A 13,220-nucleotide genomic window follows, 5' to 3' on the forward strand; every position below is an offset into this window, starting at 1 on the left:
GGAAACGTGAGGATGAGTGGCTATTTTGGGTTGAAATGGTCTGATAGTAACTGTCTAAATTTGAAGGGATTTGACTCTAAAACCACGGCTTCGGGAAGATTGTTCCATTCTTTTATGGCGATGGGGAGGAAGGATTTGTTGAAGGTGTTGGAAGAACCATGCAAATGCTGTATACTAAGGGAGTTAAACAAACGGTGAGATGAGCGTGTCGGAGCATGTAATAAGTTCTCGCGCAGTGCAGGAAAGTTAAAAGTATAATTTATGAAAAAGACAGAGCATTGCCAGTTTCCGGCGGAGTGCTAGGGGTTCGAGTCCGAGAGTCAATTTCATGTCAGTAACGCTGTGCCAAGGTGAGTACTGGGAAGTTATGAAGCGGGCGGCCCGGTTCTGAATGGCTTCGAGCGACTGAGTCAAGTAAACCTGGTGAGGGTTCCATATGGCTGAGGCATACTCCATTTTAGAGCGGACGTATGTTTCGTATGTTAGTTGCCTGATGGATGGAGGGGACATAGCCAGAGATCTTCGGATGAAACCAAGTGTTCTGGGATTGTTAGCACAGAGTTTCGTGATCTGGTCCACCCAAGTTAGCTTGTTAGTTATTTCGACTCCTAGGTACCTGTATGAGTTTGTTACTGATAGTGTCGTGGAGTTCAGCGAGTACGGGAAAAGGGTAGTGGAAAGTTTATGTGAAATGTGCATGCATTTACATTTTGAAATATTAAGCTGCATAAGCCAGTCAGAACACCATTTCTGGATTTTGTTTAGGTCGTCTTGTAATGATTCCTGGTCGGTATTATCGGAGACGCGGCGATAAATGACGCAATCGTCCGCAAAGAGACGGACGCATGACGAAATCCCAGATGGCACGTCGTTGATGAAAATTAGGAAGAGAAGCGGAGCAAGGACGGAACCCTGGGGAACTCCAGAGATAACGTCAGTAGTTTTAGACGCATGGCTGGCGATGACTGTGAATTGTGAGCGGTTAGTTAAAAAGCAGCGAATCCAGGATAAGATCAGAGGGTCGAGTGATAAGCATGCAAGTTTACACAATAGATGTTGGTGAGGAACGCGGTCAAATGCTTTTGAAAAATCTAAGTAAATGGCGTCTGTTTGGAATGAAGAATCTAAATTAAGGTGAAGATCGGTTGTAAGTTCGAAAAGGTGGGTTTCGCACGAGAAGCCTGCCCTGAAACCATGCTGCTTGGGGAAGAAGAAAGAATTGTGATCGAGGTGATTAGCAATATGGGAGTAGAGTATATGTTCGAAGAGCTTACATGAGATGCATGTTAGTGAAATGGGACGATAATTAGAGGGGTCAGCACGGTCGCCGCTCTTAAAAATTGGCACAACCTTGCTTGATTTCCAGTCATCCGAAATTTGGCTGGTATTGAGGGACTGGGTGAAGATGAGTTGCAGGATTTGGCTTGTGAAATGTTTCGTGCCTTTAAGTATTTCATCTTCATCTTCCTGCGTACCCCCGTCTGGCTTGGATATTTTAATCGCAGCACACCTGCGACAGAGTGGCTGTCACACTTCAGCTGCATAGGTCAGGCCTTCGTCTGCGCTGGAAGCTTCTGAACATTGAAAAAATAGCAATTCTACATTGTTGAGATGTGACTCACTGATAGGTTGTCCATTGTGAGAATTAGGTGATTTCAGTCAACAGACTGCAAAGTTCACTGTTGTGGACACACTGAAAGCTCGTTGTGTGAAATTGCTGAGTTACACAATGGCTTTGTATAGCTGTAGATACATAACTGCGGCAGTCAATAGATGTGTCTGACATGAGTCAGATTTTTAATTTTTTTTTTGCTTTACTGTATTGTTCTGCGTTTAAATGATGCAGTTATTTGATGCACTATAGCTGCAACTTATACACCGTAGGACATTACTGCCTGCTTAGCTAGGACAATAAAGGATGGGCGAGTTCAGATTTTTCGTTGACCTTGGTGAAGTGCAAATGCCTAACAAGGTGAACCAACATTTGGTCAGCAGAACAGTCTTACATAAGTGAAAACTAGAAGCTTGCTTGCCATTTGCCAAGTAGAAGGCACACAGAAGCAGCAACGTGCATACTAACTGAGGAGTGCTCTGATAATTACGTTCCTTTGAAACGTGTCACATTGTAAGGGTTCAAAAAATTATTGGTTGCCTTGGATGACCTATGTTCTATTTGCGAATGGCGTTTTGCAGGGTTGGCCACATCCTCAATGTTACGCGAGAAATTGACAACTTCTATCCGGGCCTGTTCGACTACTTCAACATTCGTGTCTATGATGATGAGACAACAGAAATGCTCAAGCACTGGGATAAGACCTACAAGTATATTGCGCAAGCCAAGTAAGTTTCCTTCAAGCGTCTGCTTTCTCGCATCTATTTTCTTCATGTGTCACACAGTGTTTATTTTCAAAGAGGAACTTTCAATTGTAAATGAAGAGCTGTCATTTATGACGAGGCCTGTCATAAATTTTCGTTTTTTCTGCAAGTTGTACAGTGCTTACCAGACATCATAGTACTGCACTAATTCATCAAAAGAATTTAGTAATGTTGGAGATCTGCCACGGTGCCTTAGCGGCTATGGTCTTGTGCTAGCATGAGCTCGTGGGATCAAATCACGGCCGTGGCGGCCACATTTCGATGGGGGTGAAATGCAAAAACACCCATGGTGCCATGCATCCCTTGCTGGTCAAAATCAATCTGGAGTCCCCCACTACAGTCTGCCTCATAATCAAATCGTTGTTTTGGCACATAAAACCCCAGAATTCATTGACCCTTTGACCTTCAAATTAATTCCGAAAAAACATAGTAAATTTCCCAAATTCTTTTATGTGGTCATAATCTTTTTTGACGCCCTTCTGCTTCTGAAAATGTATAACTTGATTGGTTTCTTGTTAGAATTAACACAAAAATAAAAATAATATGTGCTGTTGAGGGCAGCTTTCCTTCAATGCCAAGCGTAATTTATCTTTGGCACTGGGAGCAGCTCAACATTGAGCTAAACAAGTGCAACTTGTCATTGGCGATATTGGTGCAACCTCCCATGACGATTACAGCTTTGGATTGGCATGCTATTGGATTGGATTGACTATGGCATGCCTCATAATAAGATTGTGGTTTTGGTGCGTAAAACCCCACATTTTAATTTAAATTAGGGAATAGTGGAGATAGAAGCATAACAAATGTTTCAAGGCAACAATGAGATGTTGTGAGCCACCTCCATTGTGACAGGGCCCCCCTCCCATTGCTTCAACTATGGTCTGCAAGTGACATTACTCCTCATTTCAGATCGAAGAGCTCATGTCACATTTATATCACCAGCCTCGCTTCCTTTTTTAACCCTTTCAGGGTAGATTTTTTTCGCCATATGCAACCGCCCAGGGTTGATTTTTTTTTACAGATTCCAGTCCTTCTTAGGGACTGGAAAAATTTACCGTAATTTTTCTAGGATGACCGTAAAGTGAGAAAAAAATATTTTCCTTTCATATTCATGCGTAACAACAATTAAAAAAGGAAATAAACTAATAAGAATTAAAAATTTGATGCATTGTTATACACATAAGGCTTAGAAAATGTGCACACGAGAATATTTTGCAAGTGAAAAATTTACCGTAATTTTTCTAGGATGACCGTAAAGTGAGAAAAAAATATTTTCCTTTCATATTCATGCGTAACAACAATTAAAAAAGGAAATAAACTAATAAGAATTAAAAATTTGATGCATTGTTATACACATAAGGCTTAGAAAATGTGCACACGAGAATATTTTGCAAGTCTCAAATGTTCCTGCTCTTACACTAATATTTACCTCCATAGCATAATTGAACTACATAGGTGAGCGCACTCAAGAAAACTGTATGGTTGTGTGCTTATCAAAAAAGCATGAAGTATGACAAACTTCCGCTAATGTTCATCTTATCGCTAACCAGAGGCAATTAGTTTTCGCGAGTCTCAAAAAAAAAAAAAAAAGACAAGAAAAGGAAACGCATGCACGGTGGCATCCTTCCTTCACGCACCTCTGTGAGCACTAAACGAGCGAGGAACAGGTGGTCACCCTTTGAGCGATTAGTAACAAGATAGCCATCTGTTTTGCGAGTGCAAGAAGCCGAAACCGCCTGCGGGACAAAACCCAAACTGCCGCGCGCCAGAGCAAACTAGCTCAAAAACAAACCATGCAACGAAAACCGAGAGACGGAGGCGCGAGGAAAAGATGCCCTGTATTCTGACATAGTGGCAGCACATGCCAGAAAAGAAAAGGTTCAGAAATTGGCACGTGTTTTAAACGTACAGATGGTGCCGTAAATATATGGCATCTAGCATTTTGGACTTTTTCGCAGTGCCATATATTTACGTCATTGACCCTAAAAGGGTTAATAGTGTCAAAGCATAAAAAAATGTGTGTGTGGGGGGGGGGAAGCTGGTCACTGGGTGTAGGTATGTGGTATGAGAAAGCTTAGAGGAGTGCATGCGTGCATGCATGTGTACGTGTGTGCTTGTGAGCTCCTGAATGACACTTAGTAATACGGTTAATGTAGTTTCAATCGTGGATCCAGGACCTCAGAGGTGCAACATTATGCTAACGCTCTTGCATTTACCACTTTGTTGCCAATGGTCTCTCTCTTTCTCTCTCTCACTGCATGGCACATGTTCTATGTTGCAACATTTATGGTCTGCATTTCACAGGAACTGCCATGTTTGTGTTACTGGTAGATGGTCATGTGCTGCAGGTGAAACTTGAAACTTAGCAGATAAGACATATAATGACATTGCTAGCAAGATTTGTCTACCTTGGGACTGTCTCTTTGCTCCAGAAATGGTGTTTGTGGATGCAGCAATGAGTTGGTCAGCTGTTTCGGTGTATATTATTAGTGTGTAGGGCACAAGATAACTTCGCATGCACCTTAACTGTGGCCATAATTACTGTCACCACAGAGATGACTTGATATTCTTAGAGAAGGTGTGTTTGTATCTTACTGCACAATTCAAGTGTAGGAAAGATGAGCTGCGGGCCTCAACAGTGTTGGCTGTCTCCACCGATTCCCTGCAGAGAGCAGGGCTCCAAAGTGTTGGTGCACTGCAAGATGGGCATCAGCCGCTCGGCATCGGTGGTCATTGCATATGTGATGAAGGCCTATGGCTGGGACCTCCGGCAGGCCCTCGACTTCGTCAAGACCCGCCGCAGCTGCATCAAGCCAAATTCGGGGTTCCTCAAACAGCTCGAGACATACCAAGGCATTCTGCACGCAAGGTAAATCACCACAGTGCTTGCTTCCTAACTTGGCCACTGGGACAGCAAGATGTAGAGATGTGAATCTGATTTCGTCCCCTCCTATGCATGCGTCACACGAGTGCATTGTCTTTCATGATGCCAGATTAAGCGAATGTCTACTGGAGCTTGCAGAAAAGGCGGCGTCACACGATATCAATTGCAAGCGGACATCTTAGTACGGTTTGTATGCCACCACTAGAACAACAGTGCCCACACTTAATGCATGCACATATGTGCATACATTATGTGCGTGCATGGGAGCTGCTCTCGCATGCTACCCTGCCACTCACTCTCAGTGCAGGAGGCCCTCTCTTGTGCCTTTTTATGAGCATAGGATCTGGCATATCGATAATGGCATGGGAGCTATGGAGAGATGTGTGCTCGCAAATTTTTTGTGTAGTGTTTATAGCAGAATTTAAGTGTGCTCTCACATCTTTGCCACTTCACTGCATTCATGTGACACTTGGAATTCATGACCTTTCGCTGGTTGAAAACTTTGACAATTTTGTAATCGGTGGCTATAAGGAAGGATAGGTAATTATACAGTTGAATCCCTGCATAACGAAAGCCAGCTCAATGAAATTTTCGGCGCAACAAAGTTTTACTCATTATCCACCAGTACCAGATAACCTCAATGCGTAAAAATTATCTCCACAACTCCACAACAAAGTCGGTGACGGACACTTATTTGGTCCAGTTAAGCTTTCGTGGAGCAAGCCAGGACACTGCCATCCCTGTAACAGGAGAAATAACATTTCAGCGCTACTCTTGCAAGGCTTGATACTAAAAAAAAAGTGTTGATGACTGAATAAAATCCAAGCAATTGCTGTCTTTTGAATGTCTCCAATTAAGAAGTTTGCAGGGACGGCATGGCCACAATTAGTACATGACCGGGGTTGTTGGAGAAGTATGGGAGAGGCCTTTGCCCTGCAGTGGGCGTAACCAGGCTGATGATGATGATGATGAATGTCTCCAACCCCACCAAACTTAGCACAAAAGGAAGCAAGAGAGGGGGACAAAAAGCAGGATTGGTGTGATGATGATGACAATGTCATGAAGTCATATGGAGCAGCATTCTGCTTTTGTGAACTGTGCTATCTACTGAACCATTTATGAGTAGGAATGTTGTAGTAGTACCGAAAAATAATGAACACATTTTCAGTGGTCATTTAAACATTCTTTTATCATGGTCAAGAAGTGTTCACCTATGTGATGAGACGACTTCAGAAAGTAGTCATCCAGCCAACTAGAGCATAGTCCACTGTTGGTACTGCCCCGCCCCCCATGATCCCTTAATTGTCAAAGGCCCCAAATCCATCACACTGCCGACAACAACCATGAAAAAAAAAAATTTTTTTTGTGCTCAGCAGTGCACTGTCAAGTACATATTAGGAACTAACCAAGTACTTGGTTAGTTCCTAATATTCGAAAGTTATCTAATGCATGGTTTTCCAATTGAATATGAACATTGAAATTATGATATTATCCATATTTTAAGTTTAAAAAAATTTGTGCACCCCTACCAGAATTCTTTCTCGTTTGTCATTGGTGCAATAGTGCAGCTTGATAATGCTGCATGACACCAGTGCTAATGCCACTTTTCCCTTCTTTCATTTTTGTGCAGCAAACAGCGGCACAACAGTATCTGGCGCTCCAAGTCTGAAACAAACCTCAAGGACGAGCAGCCTGACCGTGGGGCAGGCAGGCGCGAGTGTCGAGCAGCAGCCTCTCAGGCGCTCGCCATGGGAAGCAGTGGTGGAGGTCGTGGCAGCCCAGCCGACGCCAGCAACGTTGCGAGAATTGGTGGCAGTCGCGGCAGTGCCTCCAACAGCCTGCTGGTCCCCGGTAGTGTGAGCCGGCCAAAGTCGTGGTCCCCAGATGATCTCGCCTCCGAGGTGTTCTTTGCCGCCAACAACAGCAACAACAACTCTGAGTGCATGCCCACCCCCTGCCATGGTAATTGGTGCCTCTCTGCCTTTCTCAACTTCTGCGTGGGGTGTGCCTGCTTGATTAGATGTGCAGTATGTTTGCTGAAATTCTTTTAACTCTTTTGTTACCGCAGGAAGATATCATTCTTCTTCGAGATTCTTGGAAAAGCATTCGTCGTTATAGACAATGCATTAATATACTATGCAGCATTATAACTTGTAGAAAATTAAGTGCTGTTTCTAAACACAAATTAGTTGAAAGAAGAAGTATTTAACAAATAAAAAACAGAGTTTGTCCAGCCAGTAATATTGTGGTGAAGAAGATAAACCATAAGAATCTGCATACTGTAGTAGACTTGTTAATTTGGATCTGGTTAACAAAGTTTTTTGGTTAATTTGATCTGGACTGAAGGCCCTGGCTGGCGCCCATGCATTTCTATGGGTCAGGATTAGTTGCACAACACAAGTTCACTTTTATTTTTATTTTTTTCTCCAGAAGGTAACTTGAGCCAGCGTCATTGTCTGAAGGTCCCACTGTTGTTGACTGGGTGCTTCTAGAACTCGCAGCCTTTAGGATCTTCATTTTGTAAATAGCAATGCGTGCCCCCTACCCAACTGAAAAATGCCCTCTAGTGTCTAAAATGCTCGTGAAAAATGTATTGTTTTAACAAAGTTGAAGTGAGAGCCAGAAGTACTTATTTAGCTACTAATTCACTGTAATTGTTCACCACTCTCCAGGCCAACTTTGAGTGCTGGGCAGTGTGGTTATGTTTGTTATCCCCTGTTAAGCCTACGCCAACATAACAGCATGCGGAAGACCATGAAAGGAATAAAGAGTGCATGCGTAAATTTATTCTGGCATAAGCTGCTCACTTAAGTTATCAGCATTTCTTGAATATGCTATGAAGCGCTGCAATCGTCTGATTTCATACAATCGTCGTCGCAGGACACGAGCAGACAAATAAAGGTAGCTGCAGAAATATCAACTTGTGGAGTCTCAGACATGCTCTTGGGACAAAAGAATGGCAACAGAGTAGTGCAGACAATTACAAGGGCATTTATTGCGCCTCTTATACAGCAATTTAGCCAGCCGAATTATTATTACCCATAGAACTTGCCAATGGGCGCACAACAAATTGAGGAAGTCTGACTGACTGCGACAGGATATTCAACAAATATGTTTGCCCTCACACTGGACACGAACGCCTACTCATTCGCATGTACGGTCACGCGTGAACGGTTGGGTTCGTCCGTCCCAGGGCCCTGCTCTGAAGCATTCCTCGGGACGGTCCTGTGAAGTGGGTCTGCATTTGTGTGCGAACCATCCATGCAACTCGCCGACCCCAAGCCAAACAGGTTTTTGCGCCCAAGTAACTCCACCATCAAGTGGCGTTAGTAGCGCAACACTCGTGCCATCTCTCATACTAAGTAATCTACGATCACACCGACTGCCGCCGGCACTTAGCTGCTCAGAGAAGCTGCATTACAGGAGACGCGAGAGCCATGTGAAGGAAACAATGTCGAGGGACAAGTGAGAGTCCCCCGCAGGAGCGTCTGCGTCGGCAAGCGTTCGGTGTGTTGTGACACCACTTAGGTAACCGAGCACACGAGGGCTGGACCCTCCTGGGTCTAACTGTGTGCGGCTTAGTCGTGTCCGGGGAAAAGGGGATCCTGGGGGTTGAGCCAATGCCGGGTGTTTGGACCAACGGCCAGCCAGATGGGGCTGCCACCGCCTAAGGAATTCTTGCTACCGCTTCAAAAAAAGACAAACCTCGCATCACGGTGCCTCGAAAGGACCCGTGAGCTAATCTCCATCTCTTAAACACACAGCACCAGACACATTTATCATAATAGAAACACAAATACTGCAATGGAATGTCAGAGGGCTTCTTCATAGCCTCGACGACATTTTAGAACTACTACACAAACACAACCCAAAGTTGCTGTTTGTTTAAGAGACACATCTGAAACTTATGAACACAAATTTTCTTCATAATTGCAGAATCTTCTGAAAAGACCGGTATGAGGCTAACACCTCCGGCGGTGAAGCACTAGTAGCCGACAAGTTTGTAACTTGCCTTCCCCCTTCAGACGTCGCACGTCACTCTTCGGACGCCCCTTGAGGCAGTGTCAGTTCGGTCCATTCTTTTTAATAAATTGGTCGCTGTATGTTCCATTTATACACCCCCGAACCATAGTCTCGAAAAAACACTTTTATAACCTCGTCGATCAGCTTCCCGAGCCTTACATACTCGGAGATTTTAACGCTTATAACACGATGTGGGGAGACTTGCAATGCGACGTGAGAGCTCGACTCATTGAAAACTTCCTTTTAACTTCTGATGTGTGCTTCTTCAGTAAAAAAGAACCAACATATTGTAATCCACATCATTATTCATACTCATCAATAGACCTGTCGATCAGCTCGGCTTCTATCTTGCCTAATTTAGAATGGGGTGTGATTAAACATCCATTTGGAAGTGATCACTTCCCAGTAACGCTGAACTTAGTAAACCAACTTCCCTCGCTGGAAACTGGCGTCAACTGATTGGGAATGTTTTAAGGAATTCACCTATTTATCACAAGACTTATAGATAATATTAGTATAGATCAGGCTTTTTCATACTTTACCACTTTTATCGTTGACACTGCTGAAAAGTTCATTCCTCAAACAAGGGGTACTTCATTCAAAAGATGGGTCCCCTGGTGGAATTATGATTGTAGAAAGGCACAGAGGAGACAATAAAGCTTGGGGCAAACTACTTGAATGTCTTACGGCCAAAAATCTAATAGAATTTAAACAGGTAAATCCCAGAGAAGGACGCAACAACATGCAAAGAGGGCGAGCTGGCAGTGGTTTCTCTCAGGCATAAATTCATATACTCAAGAAGCTAAAGTATGGGACAGGCTGAGAAGGCTAAAGGGACAAGAAATTCATCCGTTGCCCCTAGTGAACGTTGAAGAGAACAAATTGAAAGACCAGACTGATGCTCTTGGTGAACACTTTCAGCACGTTTCCAGTTCTGGCCATTATTCCGAGGCATTCCTAAAGCACAAGTACCAGAACACAAGGCCATCGACTGCAAATGCAGACAGAATGGACCCTATAATTTGTCTTCTAACATTGCCGAGTTGAGAGCCTCCTTGACTGCGTGTCAGAGCTCTGCACCTGGACCTGACAGGATCACGCACGACATGATTTAACGCCTCCCCAGTGATACTTAAATAACGCTACTCGCACCTTTCAACGCTATATGGGCTGCGGGGTACCTCCCTACTGCATGGCAAGAAGCCATTGTCGTTCTGATTATGAAACAAGGCAAAGACCCCACATTAGAAACAAGTTACCGCCCGTTCGCCCTCACAAGTTTTACTCGTAAACATTTTTAAAAAATGATCAACTGTCACCTTTTACACTTCCTTGAGTCAAACAAAATTCTTGATTGATATCAATGTGGTTTTAGAGAAGGACGATCTACAACCAACCATATTGTGCGCATCGAAGCAAACATTCGCGATGCCTTCACGCGTAAACAATCCTTATCCGTGTTTCATGATATGGAAGAGGTGTACGATACAACTTGGCGTTATGGAATCCTGCGCCTGTTAGCGCTGGGCATCCACGGCAATACGTTAAACTTTATAGATAGCTACCTACACAACTTTACATTCCTTGTAAAAATAGGTAATGCACTGTCGCGTACATTCATACAGGACACAGGGGTCCTGTATGGACACAGGCGTACTCAGTTGCACGCTCTTTGTCATTAAGATGAACACGGTTCTTACATCATTACCACCAGCTATTTTTTATTCCGTCTACATAGACGAAATGCAAATTGGTTTCAAATCCTGCAAGCTAAGAGTCTGTGAGAGACAAGTACAGCAGTGCTTGAACAATGTTTCTAAGTGGGCAGACAGAAACGGTTTCAAAGTGAACCCCAACAAAAGTTTATGTTCTTTTCACCAGAAAGAACAAGCTTGCTGCAGATCCCTGTCGAAATGTATGGGCAAGAAATACCTGTGAGCAAAGAGCACAAATTTCTAGGTGTTATACTTGACTCCACGCTTACTTTCATTCCACACATAAAATATCTTACAGCAAACTGTCTAAAAGCAATGAACTTACTTAAAATCCTACCCCACACAACATGGGGTAGCGACAGGAAGTGTTTATTGAATCTTCACAGGAGCGTTATTCGATCACGACGATTGGACTATGGTGCAGTGCTATATCACTCTGCCAACCCGAGCACGCTAAAGATCCTACATCCCATCCACAATCTGCGTATCCATCTGGCCACTGGCGAAAGTCTATACGTAGAGTCAGATGAGCGGTCACTCCACTTTCAGAGAACATACATCAGCTTCACCTGGTTTCTCAAAGTGCAATCTAATCAGGAGCATCCGTGTTCCACAACCGTTAACGACTTGATGTGTGCAACACTTTTTCATAATAGACCCTCTATGAGACTACCTTTCTCACTGCGTGTGAGAGAACTTAGCAAAGAAATGAATGTCGCAATTCTGGAACATCGCCTAATGCCTCCAGCTAAGCTATTACCGCCCTGGGAGTGGCAGGTGATAGATTGCGATGCATCCTTTCTGGAAGTCACAAAGCATGCTCCTGAGCTCGAAATTGCTGTGTATTTCTGTGAACGTTAGTCAAACTACTTGTGCGTTGAATTCTACACAGACGCGTCAGTCACATTCTGGCATGTCTTACGCTGCTTTTGGTCCCTCTTTTTCTAAATCTGATGTATTGAACCCCCTAACAAGTATCTTCACTGCAGAAGCCTATGCAGTACTGTCTGCAGTAAAATATATAAAGAAATTAAAACTTGACAGAGCAATAATATTCACAGATTTGGTAAGTTTTCTAGAAGCGTTAATGTCCTTACAGAAGCATACAAACCCTGTTTTTATTGAACTTTACTCAATCTTGTACAACATTTATTTATCTTGTAGACATGTAGTGATATGCTGGGTTCCTGGCCATAGAGGAATAGAAGGTAATGCGCTTGCCAACGAAATCGCCAAGTCAGTAGTATCGCAAGGTATTCGTTCTGCTGCTGTCCCTGCCATAGACATGAAGCCTTTGCTACGAAGCAAATTGCAAAGCCGCTGGCAGCGCTTGTGGGACGCTAAAACGAGCAATAAGCTTCACATGATTAAGCCAAAGTTAGGTTTCTGGCCCCCAGCTACGAAAACACGAAGAACAGATGTCCTATTCACTAGACTCAGAATAGGACACACACTTGGCACTCATAACTTTCTCTTGACTGGTAACGAGCCTCCAACCTGTGGTAGATGTGGTGAAAGGCTGACCGTCCTCCACGTCTCCCTGGAGTGTCAGGAAGCCAAAAGAGACGGGAAGAAACATTTTCCTCTTGCACACCACTATTGTGTCCCTTTTCATCCGGCTGTGTTTCTTGGTGAAGAACCACTTTTTAAGACCAAACCAGTCCTCGCTTTCTTGAATGATGTTGTTCTACATGTCATAAGCCTATTAAATTCATGGCACATTCTCTTCCCAGAGGGTGCTGCTATGATAGTTGTTTAGTATAGCACATGCCTCTGGGCCCTCGAGTTTCAAGGGCTCTGGCGAGGCAGTAGTGCCCTAGCCAATTTTAGCATCTGACATATTTTGTATTTGCATCATTCTTTCGCAGGGCATTTTAAGGCTGATAGTACACGTCATTAGTTGTAGCCATAACCTTATTAAACATATTTTACGCAATTTACAGCAACTATTTTAGGCCCCTTTACAGCCACACCTCATCAACTTCACAGAACTCATCAGTCCACTTGCAAGCTCATTAACACTAGCATGGCGCTCTTTGGCCATACCTGGCCCTTGCGCCACTAAACATCACATATTCATTCATTCACGGGAGAGTCAAGTTTCCCCACGAACTATATCTTTTTCTTTGTGCTGGTGTCCAGTGACCCGCATTGTCTGAAGTCAGGTGCTTGCAGTGCTCCATTGGTGTGTCCTCGCTCTTGAAATGCTGATAAGTGAGAAT

General features: G+C 43.7%; 1 protein-coding gene across 3 annotated transcripts in view; it reads left to right on the top strand.

Moving 5' to 3' along the window:
* Window positions 1-13,220, top strand: part of ssh (Protein phosphatase Slingshot) — a 380,590-nt gene that overhangs the window by 361,177 nt on the left and 6,193 nt on the right. For all 3 annotated transcript variants that reach the window (XM_075686428.1, XM_075686427.1, XM_075686429.1), the window contains exons 11-13: window positions 2,194-2,340; window positions 5,045-5,245; window positions 6,891-7,222. In XM_075686428.1, coding sequence (XP_075542543.1) covers window positions 2,194-2,340; window positions 5,045-5,245; window positions 6,891-7,222 — 680 coding nt within the window. The remainder of the gene's footprint in view (window positions 1-2,193; window positions 2,341-5,044; window positions 5,246-6,890; window positions 7,223-13,220) is intronic.

The sequence above is a fragment of the Dermacentor variabilis genome, chromosome 3 (genome assembly GCF_050947875.1).
Source record: "Dermacentor variabilis isolate Ectoservices chromosome 3, ASM5094787v1, whole genome shotgun sequence".
Lineage (NCBI taxonomy): Eukaryota > Metazoa > Arthropoda > Arachnida > Ixodida > Ixodidae > Dermacentor > Dermacentor variabilis.